The sequence below is a fragment of the Pogona vitticeps genome, chromosome 1 (assembly GCF_051106095.1).
Source record: "Pogona vitticeps strain Pit_001003342236 chromosome 1, PviZW2.1, whole genome shotgun sequence".
In the NCBI taxonomy this organism is placed as follows: Eukaryota; Metazoa; Chordata; class Lepidosauria; order Squamata; family Agamidae; genus Pogona; species Pogona vitticeps.
Window position 1 is genome coordinate 313,111,130 of NC_135783.1, and position 13,394 is coordinate 313,124,523.

The window sequence follows — 13,394 nt, forward strand, 5'->3', positions numbered from 1 at the left end:
TTAGACTGCATTAACAGAAGTATAGTCTCCAAATTACGTGACGTACTAGTTCCACTCTATTCGGTACTAGTAAGGCCTCATCTTCAGCACACTGTCCAGTTCTGGACACTGAACCTTAAGAAGGACGGCAACAAACTGGAACAAGTGCAGAGTAAGGCAACAAGAATGATTGGGGAACTGGAAACCAACTCCTGTGTGGAAAGACTGAAAGATCTGGGAATATTTCACCTTGAGAAAAGAAAACTGAAAGGAGATTAAGACAGCACTTTTCAAATACTTAAAACGTTCTCATACAGAAGAGGTGCAGGATCCTCTCAGTCATTCCAGAGGGCAAGACACATAATAATGGACTCAAGTTGGAAGCAGATTTTGGCTGAGTATCAGGAAAAAGGTCCTAACTGTTAGAGCAGTATGAAAATGGAACCAATTACCATGAGGGGTGGAGAGCTTTCCAACACTGGAAGCATTTGAGAGAAAACAAGACAGTAATCTGTCAGACAAGATTTAACTTGGATTCTTGCATTGAGCAGGGGGTCAACAAATGCACAGGCCCCTTCTAACACCATTATTCTATGATCCTTTGACTTTGCTTTCTTGAATCTGTCTCTGTCTCAGTGGTTCCCAACCTTGGGTTCCCAGATGTTCTTGGACAACAGCTCCAGCATAGCTGGTAGCGAAGGCTTCTGAGAGTTTTAGTTCAAGAACACCCGAGTACTTGTGGTTTGGAGCCACTGTCTATACCACATAGACTGTCCGTAAATATAAACACCCACCATTAAACTAGCTCAGTACAGAATGGAAGAGAAAAATCCATTGAGCTATACCAATCTCAGAACTAGAATTTAATGGAAAAGACCTGGAAAAATAAACAGGTCTTTGCCTGCCACCAAAGTAATAGTAACACATATGTTAGATGGGCTTTTCATCTTGATACAGGTGAAGACTGGGGGTAAGGGGTATTAATGACTCTTGTTTCTGCTGGATAGCTCAAAGGTTTATGTATCTGGCGGCAGAACCAGAGGTTGGGGATGCTCACTGTGGTTTGTTAAGGTCGAAAGGACCCACCCACAGATCAACAGGGCTTTTACTGAACTGAGATTTCAGGCAATGCAATCTCCTTATCTAGAAGGAAGGTTTACCTAAATGACAAAGAATCTATGCTTATGGTTATAATCAGGTAAGGATATTGGCCTGAACTCCCCATTATATATAGGAACCAAATATTTAATTTCTTTTTTATATTATTGCCCAGTATACTAACAAGTTGCCCAAGAACGAAGGATCACAGTTCTGTGATTTTCAGATCATAAACTATCTCCAGACTTAAGCCCCTAAATTAGCAATTAACATTTAAGCTTTCGTAGAGCAAAAGACATAATCCTTTACAATCAGCAATCAAGATTTAAGGAAGAGAAATCCTGAAGAAACATCTGGGAAGTAGATGATAATGCAAGGTGAATATCCACTCACAGTATTCCTGCAATCTGTCAAGCTAACAGGGGTTCAACAGAAGTGTCACTTGTACCAGTACAAAAATGGCCCAGACACTTTGGGAACATATTACGATTATATTGCTATCCATGAGAAAACCATTCTAATTGCTTTTCCCATGTCTTCAGAGGAGCAAAGTTACTGTCACTATAAATGTCAACAAGAAGTTATCTAAGCACACGATCCATAAGAAATCATTTATAAAGAAATGTTATAAACAAAGATATGAAAGTATATCAAGAACATTCAGGCAGCCTGCTGTTCACATGCTTCACTCAGAGGTGTAGCATTCTCAATATTAATTAGTAAAAGACTGCACAAATATATCAATCTATATTCAGTGTCACATTCAAAGGCCAGAGTGCAAGAACTTACCACCGCTGTCCCACATATCTAAAAACCATATCCAAAATGTGCCCCAGGCTTTCAGAGATTTGGGTTATACACTACGGCTGTAGTAAAAAAGAACCACTCTCCTGCCAGTTCTGCTGGTGGATGGTATTCTATCAATAGAAGTAGCCATCACTGTTTACTTTATCTAGTTTTACCTGTGGTTGGTCAAGATCTGACTGAACGTGAATTCTAGACATTGAAAAACAAATTACCTGACATGCTTTTGCAGTTACATCAGGGGGTGTTTCTGGGGTAAAGGCTGGTCTAAGTGCTGCACCAACCTAAAAGAAAAAAAAATGATAAAGATTATCAAGAAGAGTAACTCCCTAAAGAAAATGATTTGATACATTGCAAACTAAGCCAATATCCTTAATTTACAGTTAATGTATTTTAATCAATGGATATTGTCATTGAGTATGATGCCTTTTGGAACATTCCAATAAAGAGTGGTCGCAAGACCAGATAGGCGGGATATAAGTAGAATAAATAAATATATATATAAATAAAATTAAATATGAATCTCTGCAACAATTGACAGGATACAAGATAATTTCCTAACAATTTTCCAAATTGTTGGATGTCTCGGAGCCATGATACACATTTCAGAAGCCACATATGCCATTTAAAAAAAATACTGAGCATGGTGAGCTGCTAATGTATAGTAGCTTTTCATAAAGAGCATGATTTTTACTATAAAATTATGATGGTAATGGATATTATATTTTACAACTTGTGTAATAAATATATCAGTTTGTACCAATTATTAACTTTTTTAAAACTAAGACTATGCAGGTAAAATACCAATAATGTATTATTTCATAATGTTGCCTTCTAGATAATCATTTCCCCCCAATTATTTTAGAATCAAAAGGTTACTTACATTTGCTTGATACTGCTCCAAAATTAGGTGACCCGGGAACTCTGGTTCTGGTACAGCAGCAAACTTTTGAACAAGAACAAGTAACATCTGGAGGCCAGAAAGACGAAGCTGATCGCTGTGATCAGTGGCAGCCATAAATGCCATGCGGATCAAGTCAGCTAAATGCAGTACTAGGAAATCATCTGAGTAGGACAGACAGGAAAACATACGTTTGTTATAATATTGATAGAAAGATACAGAGATTATAAAAAGAAAGCGAGGAAGCATTTTTAACATTGACTGAAATCTTGTTGCTTTAACTCAGGTTGTGCAAGGCCTAGCTGGGCTCACTTGGGAGTGGGGACTGGGACAGGAGTTTTTAATTTTCAAAAATCTTTGCCAGTGGTTTTAACTATGATGGTCATGTTTCAAAATTAAAAACCTTCCCCATCCCCCAACCTCTTCCCCAGGATGAAAGGGATCCCAAGAAAGCCTTTGGACTTGGGGGGGAGTGCGGGATCAGAAATGTTAATTTTCAAAGAATTGCTATGGTCCTCATCAGTTTTACATGGCATAAGATGTACAACAGGATTTCAGCTATTGATGGTTACCTCAGCAGCTTTGCCTTTTTTTCCTCACCCCTCTTCTTTTCTTTCATTCAAAAATACTTTTATACCCACATTAGAGTTACTTCAAACTGAGGTGACAAACTGTTCTGAATTTATAACTCCCATCAGCACTAATCCGCATAACCAATGCAGAGAGATTATGGGAGGGTCACAGCTGCCCTATCAAGACGTCATAAATAACAACAATGGAGTGGCAGCATTTTGTGTAAAACCAACAACTTCCAGCTTATGTCTTGCATAGTAACATCTTGAAAAGTGTGCCTCAGTTGCATTAATTCCCAGAAAATCAGCCGTGTCAGTCTACGTAAGCATAAGCCAAGAAAAGATTTGATGGAACTTCAAGACCAAGGCCAGAATTCTGTTCCATTCAGAATGTTTGCAGAAGACTGCACAAGTTGAATATTAGCACCACCAGATGGGCATCCATTTATGTACGACCATGCTTTCATATGCAAGTTCAGAAAAGTCCCACTACTTGTCTCAATGAAATGCAGTGCAAGCAGAATGGCCCAACATATTTATTACAGCATAAACTTGAAGGATTACAGTTCAGCAGATGCAAGAAATGTTATGCTCAGTTGTCTGGTGCATGGATGTGTGTATGCATGCACATATACAAACACATGTATGAATGAGTGAGGGACAGAGAAAATAAATGAAAGGATGCGTGTAAACACCGAGAGAGGTCCAGAAGGAAAGTAGGAGGAACCGGACCTTCTTGGCAGTGGCCCCTTGCCTCTGGAACAACCTGCCTGTTGAGATTCGCCTGGCTCCCTCTCTGGGTGTTTTCAGGGGTAAAATTAAGACCTGGCTATTTTGGCAGGCTTTCTATCCTGCTGTATCTTAAATTTTGACATTTTTGCCACCTTGGATTCATAGTATATGTTTATTGGTTTTACTGTTTTAAAAATTTGTAATGCCGCCTAGAGTAGACATTTGATTTAGATGGGTGGGGTAGAAGTTTAATAAATAAATAAAACGAATAATAAACAGTGTATTCAAATAATAATGAAATAGAAATCCCAAGCCAGAGTGCTGCTTAGGAATTGTACTGTCTGATTAAAAAGAGCACCTGTTCAAATTAATGAGGCTTCTGCTTTCACAAAGAGTTACTGGATACCTCTTCACGCTGACTCCTCAGCTTTGTGCAAGCAAAACAATGGAAGCCGATCAGAGACCCATACTGTAGCAATTCAGACTTTAATGTAAGGAGATAAAGGATAGTGGGGGGAACTATCCTTTCTGGATACATCTGGAAACACCCCAGATTTTCTATGTCAGTTAGCACAGATGGGAAACAGGATGGGAAACACAAATTTAGGTGGTTTAAAAATATTATACTTATACATGATGATCATTTGGACCTATGTTAAATTTCAAGTCCCTTTTCCTATGTATTTCATCTATTTTTATATATCTGGCCACTGAGGATAACTGTCCATGCATCCCTTACAAAGGATTAAAGAACGCAAAAGTCATAATAAACAAATAAACAAATGTCTTTATTCCTCAACAGTATTGATTTGTTTCTATTACAAATACACACATCCACCCAAACCTATACAGAGGGTGATGTAAGTGATCTGTACGTGAATGTGTACAAGATTAACATGTGCTACAGTAGTTATTGATGGCATAAAGTGAGGAGGAATTAAAGAACCTTGTAATGAGGGTGAAAGAGGAGAGTGCAAAAAACGGCCTGAAACTCAACATCAAAAAAACTAAGATCATGGCCACTGGTCCCATCACCTCCTGGGAAATTGAAGGGGAAGATATGGAGGCAGTGACAGATTTTACTTTCTTGGGCTCCATGATCACTGCAGATGGAGACAGCAGCCACGGAATTAAAAGACGCCTGCTTCTTGGGAGGAAAGCGATGACAAACCTCGACAGCATCTTAAAAAGCAGCGACATCACCTTGCCAACAAAAGTCTGCATAGTCAAAGCTATGGTTTTTCCTGTTGTGATGTATGGTAGTGAGAGCTGGACCATAAAGAAAGCAGACTGCCGAAGAATTGATGCCTTTGAATTGTGGTGCTGGAGGAGGCTCTTGAGAGTCCCCTGGACTGCAAGGAGAACAAACCTATCACTTCTAAAGGAAATCAACCCTGAGTGCTCACTGGAAGGACAGATCCTGAAGCTGAGGCTCCAGTACTTTGGCCATCTCATGAGAAGACTCCTTGGAAAAGACCTTGATGTTAGGAAAGTGTGACGGCAAGAGGAGAAGGGGACGACAGAGGATGAGATGGCTGGACAGTGTCTGCGAAGCAACCAACATGAAACTGACACAACTACGGGAAGCAGTGGAAGATAGGAGGGCCTGGCGTGCTCTGGTCCATGGGGTCACGAAGAGTCGGACACAACTAAATGACTAAACGACGACAACAGTAGTTATGAAGAGACTCTACTCAATTCTGTTAAGATACTATTTGTCAAAATTAAAATTGGTTGCATTGGAAAAATGTCTTGCTCTCTCGGTGTCAACACCAGCACGTACCTCTTGAATCTCTTTGCTTCATTTCCTGTGCAAGAGCTAGATCAAAGTGAGTGTTGTCTGCATTCTCACATTGATTGATAATTTTACAAACACACTCGGCAGCAAAAACTCTAGTAGACCACCGAGGGTGGGGAAAGGGGTGCAAACTTTCATCATTTTCCAAACCAAATGCCAATTCATCATCTGCTTGAGCACCCTCTTCTTCTTGGGTTGTATCCACGGAAGCCACTGTTAAGATATCTACATTAAGACAAAGATACAAATCATTTTCTGAGTTGTCAACATGGATCACAGTGATGCTGGAAATGTTATCTACCACATTCTCAACATCCCTAAGAGAGCATAAGTGGAAGGAAGTATATGCCAGGGAGGAGTAACTGACAAAGGGACTGAAAGAAAAAGGAGCTGGGTATGAGGTATGAATAACTATTACTTGTATTTTAAACCATCTATCAATATAAATATTATCAGGTCAGCTGGAAATGGTAAATGATGATGATGATAAACAAACAACTTAGAACTGTAGAGCTGGAAGGGACCCTATGGCTCATCAAGTCCAGCCCCTGTCACGGAGGCACAGTGGGGAATCAAACTCCCATCCATAACTAAAAGTCAGCAGAGAGAAAATGGCAGCAATAATAAAAAGAAATCACTTCACCAGCTAAAACCCAGCAATAATAAAAAGAAATCACCAGAAAAAAACATTATCCTGGTGCTTGAAATATAGCGAAATACTAGCACCTTTCAGAAGCCTCCCCATGGCATCACCACTGAGAAGACCCGCTTGCCACTGATGTCACTTGTGACAGGACGGAGGTACATGTGGAGGAGGGCTTGTGATAATGACTAGAGATTAGGTTAGTTGTATTTGTATATGAATATGAATACCCCCTGCACAGATGGACTTAACAAGGGCTCGGCCTACAGGCCCAGATCATCCGCTCATGCGTCCGGCAGCGGCGGCAGCCTTCCAATCGCTCCCGGAGTGCCGCTCTCTTTCCGCTCATCTAGCCAACCCCAGGCAGGGACAGGGAGGACGAGTCTCCCTGCATGGCTGCTGAGTGGCTAGATGAGCGGAAAGAGAGCGGCGCTCCGGGAGTGACTGGAAGGCTGACCAAGGCTGCCACCACCAGCAGACACATGAGTGGACAGTCGGGCCCTAGAGGCCAAACCCTTGTTAAGTCCAGCTGTGTGTGGGGGGTATGCGTATATGAATACCCCCCTCTCTAATAAAGACCTAAGCAGTCTCTCTCTCTCTCTCTCTCTCTCTCTCTCTCTCTCTGTGTGTGTGTGTGTGTGTGAGAGAGAGAGAGAGAGAGAGAGAGAGGGAGGGGGAAAGCCTTTCCTTTAATAAATTTGGTCCCAACCATGAAGGCCTATTTCACCCCCGTTATTTTCAAAAAAACTTAAACCTCCTAATATAATTAGAGGATTCTTCCTTGATAAGACAATATGTACATACGTACAGTCTTCCATGAACATGATCTCAGCACATACCAACAGAGGCAACTAGGACATCCTTGCAGAGTTTCAACCAGAAAGAGAGTTTTTCCACAGCCATTGATAGAAGCATATGGCTCAGGGTCTCTCTGATATCTTGGCACAGTTTTGGATCCAGTTCTTTGTCTAATAAGCTTAACAATGCACCTTCAAGGCCTACTTCTCTTATGTTAATGCCTGTGAAAAACAAAGCAAGTAACACACAACAGGATCTGAGTGTTTTTATGTATGAATTACTGTGTATCATCACACATGAAACTTTCCAATAGCAGCGTACAACAGCAGTGTGCTTTAAGACAAAATGTTAACCCTGAATGTTAAAGGCCTGATTTCACCTCTCTCATATCTATCCAAGATAAAGCCAAACAAATAAATATAGTGACTCCAAAGTTTCCTCAATATTCCAGAAACTTAGGAGATTTTTTTGGGGGGGGGGGACATATGACTTTGCAACATCTTTTCTTTTAAAAACATTCATTTTAGTGCCAAATAATATTCCATACTGATTTATTTTGCATTAGCATTTGATTGTCTCTTTAATCCATTCCTTTTATAAGCTGGTTTTTACATACAGTATATATAAGGACTAAATCAAAAGGAACTTTAACACCACTGATATAATGCATATAGTTCAGAATCACAGTCAAAATAATGGAACACAAGGAATGGATGCAGCTGGTACATCATCAACTATGGCCATTACTGAAGCTTGTGCATACAAGCTCCAAATTGAGTCCATGAGCACACTCAAACTGTGAACCTGACTTTTCAGGTGGACTGTAACCCCACCCTGGAAAAGTTGAATCCCTATCTCTTGATTTACCTTTTAACTGATCAGGAACACCTCTTTCTTATCAGGATTAAGTTTATCAGCCCTCTTCCAGTCTATTACTAACAACAGGCATTGGCCCTAGATACAAAACAGCTTCCTTGGAAAGAGGAATACTTTTATACAACCTCAGAATTTATTCCACATTTGCAGTTTCTTTCCATTTCCCCCCACACTCACACCTTTATTTTTGTTTTTTTATTTCCCTAGCACAAAAGGAAGTAGATATGTTGTTTCAATATAAGAGTTGCATGTCAAGTTAGACTCTGAAACTGCAAATATACTACTTCAAACCACTCTTGAGTTTCAAATTATGCAACAAAATGAAAATATTCTAAACTAGTATATGCCAGAGAAGATTGTGCAGTAAAGTTTGTGAAGCGGCACCAAAGCCTACAGGAAGAGGGAGGGAGGGATTGGCACGCTTCTCACTCCCATGCCAGTTTGTATAAAAACAGAGGTTTTGATGTGGCACATGCTGAGACTGTTTCCAGATGAGGCTTTTGTTGTGCAAACATCATGCTTCAATCCTGATGGATTTTACAAGAGGGGGAGGAGCTAACATTTTAGTTTATAGCTTCTTCTACCTTTTTTCTTTTCAGAAAAAAAAATCTAGTCATAAGGTATCCATTGTGCAACACAAGAGTCTGAAATTCTACATGACTGTGCAATATAGAATTCTGCATTCCAAGGTAAAGCCTCCATATAAGCTAATGTTTCTTTAGGAAGGAAAAACATGACAGCTTTATTAATTTCGCAAAGGTTTGCATTTTAATAAGGCTCAACATTACCTGGAGTAAAGTCTTCCCTACTGTCTTTAGCAAGGGCCACAGCATGTTCAGATACTTCAGCTGCCTCTCTCTGCACAAGCTGATGTAAACAAGCAAGCACTGCTCGCCTCAACAACAGATACGAACTAGAAAGATTCACCTGAAATGCACAGAGAAAGGATATGGACTGGGTTATGGTTTTATAGATGGTAACTTAAAGGTAGGTACCTAAAGCTCTCCAAGCAATACCTCTTAAACAAAATTAAAAGTCAGTTAGAAAAGACGGGGGGGGGGGGGAACCAGACAAAAATTATTTCAGATAAGTATTGGAAATGGTTGTGTACAATATTTCACATGAACAAAATGATCTGAGCTGATTCAACGGCTGAGCCAATCTCTATCATCTTGATTACCAATATGATGTATTTTTCATCTGTTAAATCTTGCTCTTGCCATCTACTTTGAATAAATATAAAAGAAAACTGGAAAACTGATTTTTTAAAAAGAAATAAACAGCAGAAAGATTTCAACTATGTTAATCTGAACTAAGTTAAATCCTTGTAAAATTTCAAAGAATGGGTTGGGATCTAAAGACTAAAGCTTTTTTTTGGTTAAACTGCAGTACTGAAGTCAAAACTCTGCTCATGACCTGCATTCAATCCCAGTAGGTTCAGGTAGCCAGCTCAAAGTGACTCAGCCTTCCCTCCTTCCAAGACCAGTAAATTAAGCATCCAGCTTGCTGGGGATGACGGCAGTATGTTGCCTGCATAATTAAATTGTAAACCACCAAGAAAGTGGTTTATTCGCTAGGGGGAAGTATATAAGCAGTATGCTTTTCTTTTCTTTTTAAGCTAAGGCTCTTGTTGACAGAAGAAATCAGAATTCAGACTCCCTGCTGGAGGAAGGGGATGGCATGACAAAGTTTAGCAATTTCTCCTTCATACAGTAACCCACCCTCACATTGTATATATTATTCTAGAAATTTGAACAACTCAACTAAGCAGTTTTCAGTAGCACAGGGTGACTGCAAGGGGATGGGAGCAGAATTAATGGAAAAAATTTCCACCCTTCTGTCCATGAGAACATTCCAGAGTTCCACACCGACACTAAGGAGCCAGCCCCAGACTTTGGTTTTGGTTAAGCATTCCGCATGATCAAATTATAACTCTATTCACATCACAACCAAATAAGAATAGAATATTAAGAAGATAAGTAAAGAAATATGGTAGAAAAGAACATTCTACACAGAAAGCTTCTGACTTCTATTAAGTTAGACCACTGGTCTGTTTAGTTAAGTACTGTTTAGTCTAACTACCAGTGGTTTTCAATGGTTTCAACTCAAGGCACTTTCAAAACCCTACCTGGAGATGCTGGGGATTACCCAAAATCTGTGCAAGGAAGTGAAGTAAAGGTGATACATTGCTGACAAAGGTGAATAAATTGTTATAATGCAAATGTGAAACTCAAAGAAAATATGTTTTTTACAGTCTGATCACTTAATATTTCAGGGCCTTAAAATTAAAAGACCCATAGAGTTACACTAATAGCTGCTCAAAGCTACTAATGGATGCTTAATACCTGACAAGGTATATTGTGTATGACAGGGGTGGGCAATTAATTTCTATAGGGGGGCCACATGAAAAATCTGAACTGTGTTCAGGGGCCGTCCAAACTTTACTTAAAAATAATATGAAACAGTGGTCTTATGATAGTTTTTATTTTAAACTTGTTAATCTTCAAAAATACTAAAAAGGTTTTTTGCGGTATGTTAAAGATAAGCAACTGATCAACTTTAGACAAAAAGCTATAAATGGTTTTGATGTCTGGTGGGCTGGAAAGGAGCAGCTCGCACTTTGCCCAGGTCTGGTATATGACAAACATCTACTACAGCAAAAAGTATACTGTTCTCTTATACTGGTTTCCAAAACATTGCTATTTCAACATTACTGTTGAAGAATTTGGTAATCTTATTTTACTAATGTCCAAATCAACATTAATAATTTGGTACAATTCACTAACAGTTCCTCCTCATCTCTAATTTTTGGACTATTTCTAGAACAAATCCACAGTAATATGAAACTTGCTACCTTACACAGCAAGTTATGAGAATGTATATTTATATCCTGGGATTGTAAAAATGATAAGAGAAGGAACTACTAAATGAGCAGAAAATTGTACAGAAAGTTAACAAACTTCTGTATAATTTTGTTTTTCGTTATTATTATTTACTTTCTTGTATTCCTAAGAGCCAAACATTAGAAACCTGAAAGATGAGGCAGAGCAGAGTGGCTAGTGCAAAGAAATCATCTACCTCATTTGGCAATGAGAAGTAAGGATGAAAAGGGATAAAAAATGGTACCATGGAATCACAGTTCTAAAACCAGGTCTGTATGCAATATTTTTATATGTTGCTGCATGCACACTAAATTATAGAAATAACTTAATGCATATAAACAGTATGACTTGAACATTTTTAAGAAATCAAAATAAGTTGATGCCCAATTTTTTTTAAAAAAATTAAAGTACAGAAATGTCAACTTTATGCACCCAGGATGATCTCACATTGTCTTGAGATTTAGGCATGCTTACAATTTTTTTCCAGTCCTATTTGTTATATGAAAAAGCCAAAACACACAAGCTTAACAGCAAAGCAAAACAAAATGCACATTTCTGACCTCTGTCAGTCTTCCATATTTTAAAAGGAAGAGGAAAATGGCAGAAATGAACACAGGAAGTGCAAGCAAAACATAAAAACAATACACATCCTAAAAGGTGGTCTCCTTTGTGCACTTAAAATGTTTTACATTAAACTGACGCAAAAAGAAAATATGCATAACCAAATCTGAATGCCAGCGATAAAGATGTTAAAAGACAATTTGGTTAGGCTGAAATAAAACATCACTCAACATGCTAAACATATTTTACTTGACATTAAGGGTTAAATACAAAAAAAGAGAAATTAAAACAAAGACACACACTGAAAATTGCTGAAATTTGAACAATGCACAGAGACCTACCAACACAGAATTTTCCAACAAGATCTCCTGCACAAAAAACAAATGATAATCCAAGTCATGACAAAAGGCAGGAAACAGAACCTGCAGTGATCCTGAATCCAACAATACAAAATAAATTCACTGCATGGTTACATTGCCAAAAGATCGCTTTTACAAATATATGCTTATTACAATTTTGTTGCTTAAAATTAAAATTAGTTGTCCAGTGATGCTCAATGCCACCAATGAATTTTTAATCTAAAATAACATTAAAACAAATACAAATTTAAAGTTATACCAGTGGGTTTATTTCTTTAAACAAAATAAATGTTATGGTTAGTTGACAGTTCATGGAAGCCTGCATTCACAAAATTCAATGCACTACGGGGTGCAACTGGCTTTGAATCTTGACCGTAATGGTTAGGAACAATTCAGAATTACAGCTGTAAAATCAGAAGATGGATTCACCATCATTATGGCTGGCTATTACCGTTTTTTTAGATCCTAGTATTTGCTGACAGAGCAAAGCTAGTCATCATGGAGTGTGATATAAAGCTGTTTGAGCCAGATCTCCAAATGAGAAGTCCCAAAAGTAGTTGTGGAAAGAATTTCTTGGTTTATAACACTACTAAAGTTTATACATTCCCATGGCTCACTCATGCAAAGCCATGTTTTAACATTAAAAATAGATTACAATTTCAGTGTTTTAGAAATGAGCACAGGCAAAAGCAAACACCATTTTTTATGCTGTTTTATCTGTTCAGAGGAAACCATTCAAGGGGTAATTGACTTGCTCATATTCCAGTTCCAACATATCACATAAAAGCCACCGCCTACCAACAATACCCTTTTGCTGTCCACATAAGACAAAGAGGTCAGTGTCTACATGAAAGAACAAACATAAACTGGATATCAAATGCCAATTTCCAGAAACCAGTAAGAGAGATCATTTCAGTCTCCCAGGAGCTCTGTGAGTGAAATGAAGCCCAACATACTTTCAAAAAAAGAAAACATACCAAGGGAGAATCCAGCATGAAATTGATGAATTATTCATGACTACATTTCAAAAGCTGAACCATTTACATGACTGTGAAGAGACTCTTATTTTGCATACATTTGAGTTTTCTACAGCAATAGTTTGTATTTCTTCATCTTCTACCTCTACATTTTTTCTTTACTGGGGGTGTTGCAAAATGCCTTCTTCAGTTTGCAGCCTCTTGTGCAGGGGCTGAATTGGAGGAATTCATGTCACCAAGTTTTTTTGGGGAATGGGGCACAAATGTATGGGTTGTTATAGGAAGACTTTGAAAATGAAGACTTTGAGGGGGTGCTTTAAAATGTAGCATTGGGAAGGAACTCCTTCCTTTTCCCCTTCGTTTCCTGTCTCTGTGTCAGAGCAAGCAAGAACTATGAAGCCAGCCAAAAACCAG

General features: G+C 38.6%; 1 protein-coding gene across 2 annotated transcripts in view; it reads right to left on the reverse strand.

Annotated features, from left to right (window-relative positions):
• Window positions 1-13,394, reverse strand: part of HEATR5A (HEAT repeat containing 5A) — a 97,099-nt gene that overhangs the window by 33,102 nt on the left and 50,603 nt on the right. Inside the window, exons 22-27 of one of the 2 annotated variants that reach the window (XM_072986343.2) lie at window positions 11,986-12,012; window positions 8,990-9,128; window positions 7,367-7,546; window positions 5,870-6,109; window positions 2,765-2,946; window positions 2,097-2,165 (exon numbers count right to left, since the gene is read on the reverse strand). In XM_072986343.2, the coding sequence (XP_072842444.2) occupies window positions 2,097-2,165; window positions 2,765-2,946; window positions 5,870-6,109; window positions 7,367-7,546; window positions 8,990-9,128; window positions 11,986-12,012 (837 nt within the window). The remainder of the gene's footprint in view (window positions 1-2,096; window positions 2,166-2,764; window positions 2,947-5,869; window positions 6,110-7,366; window positions 7,547-8,989; window positions 9,129-11,985; window positions 12,013-13,394) is intronic. The other variant, XM_072986344.2, reaches the window with a different exon arrangement.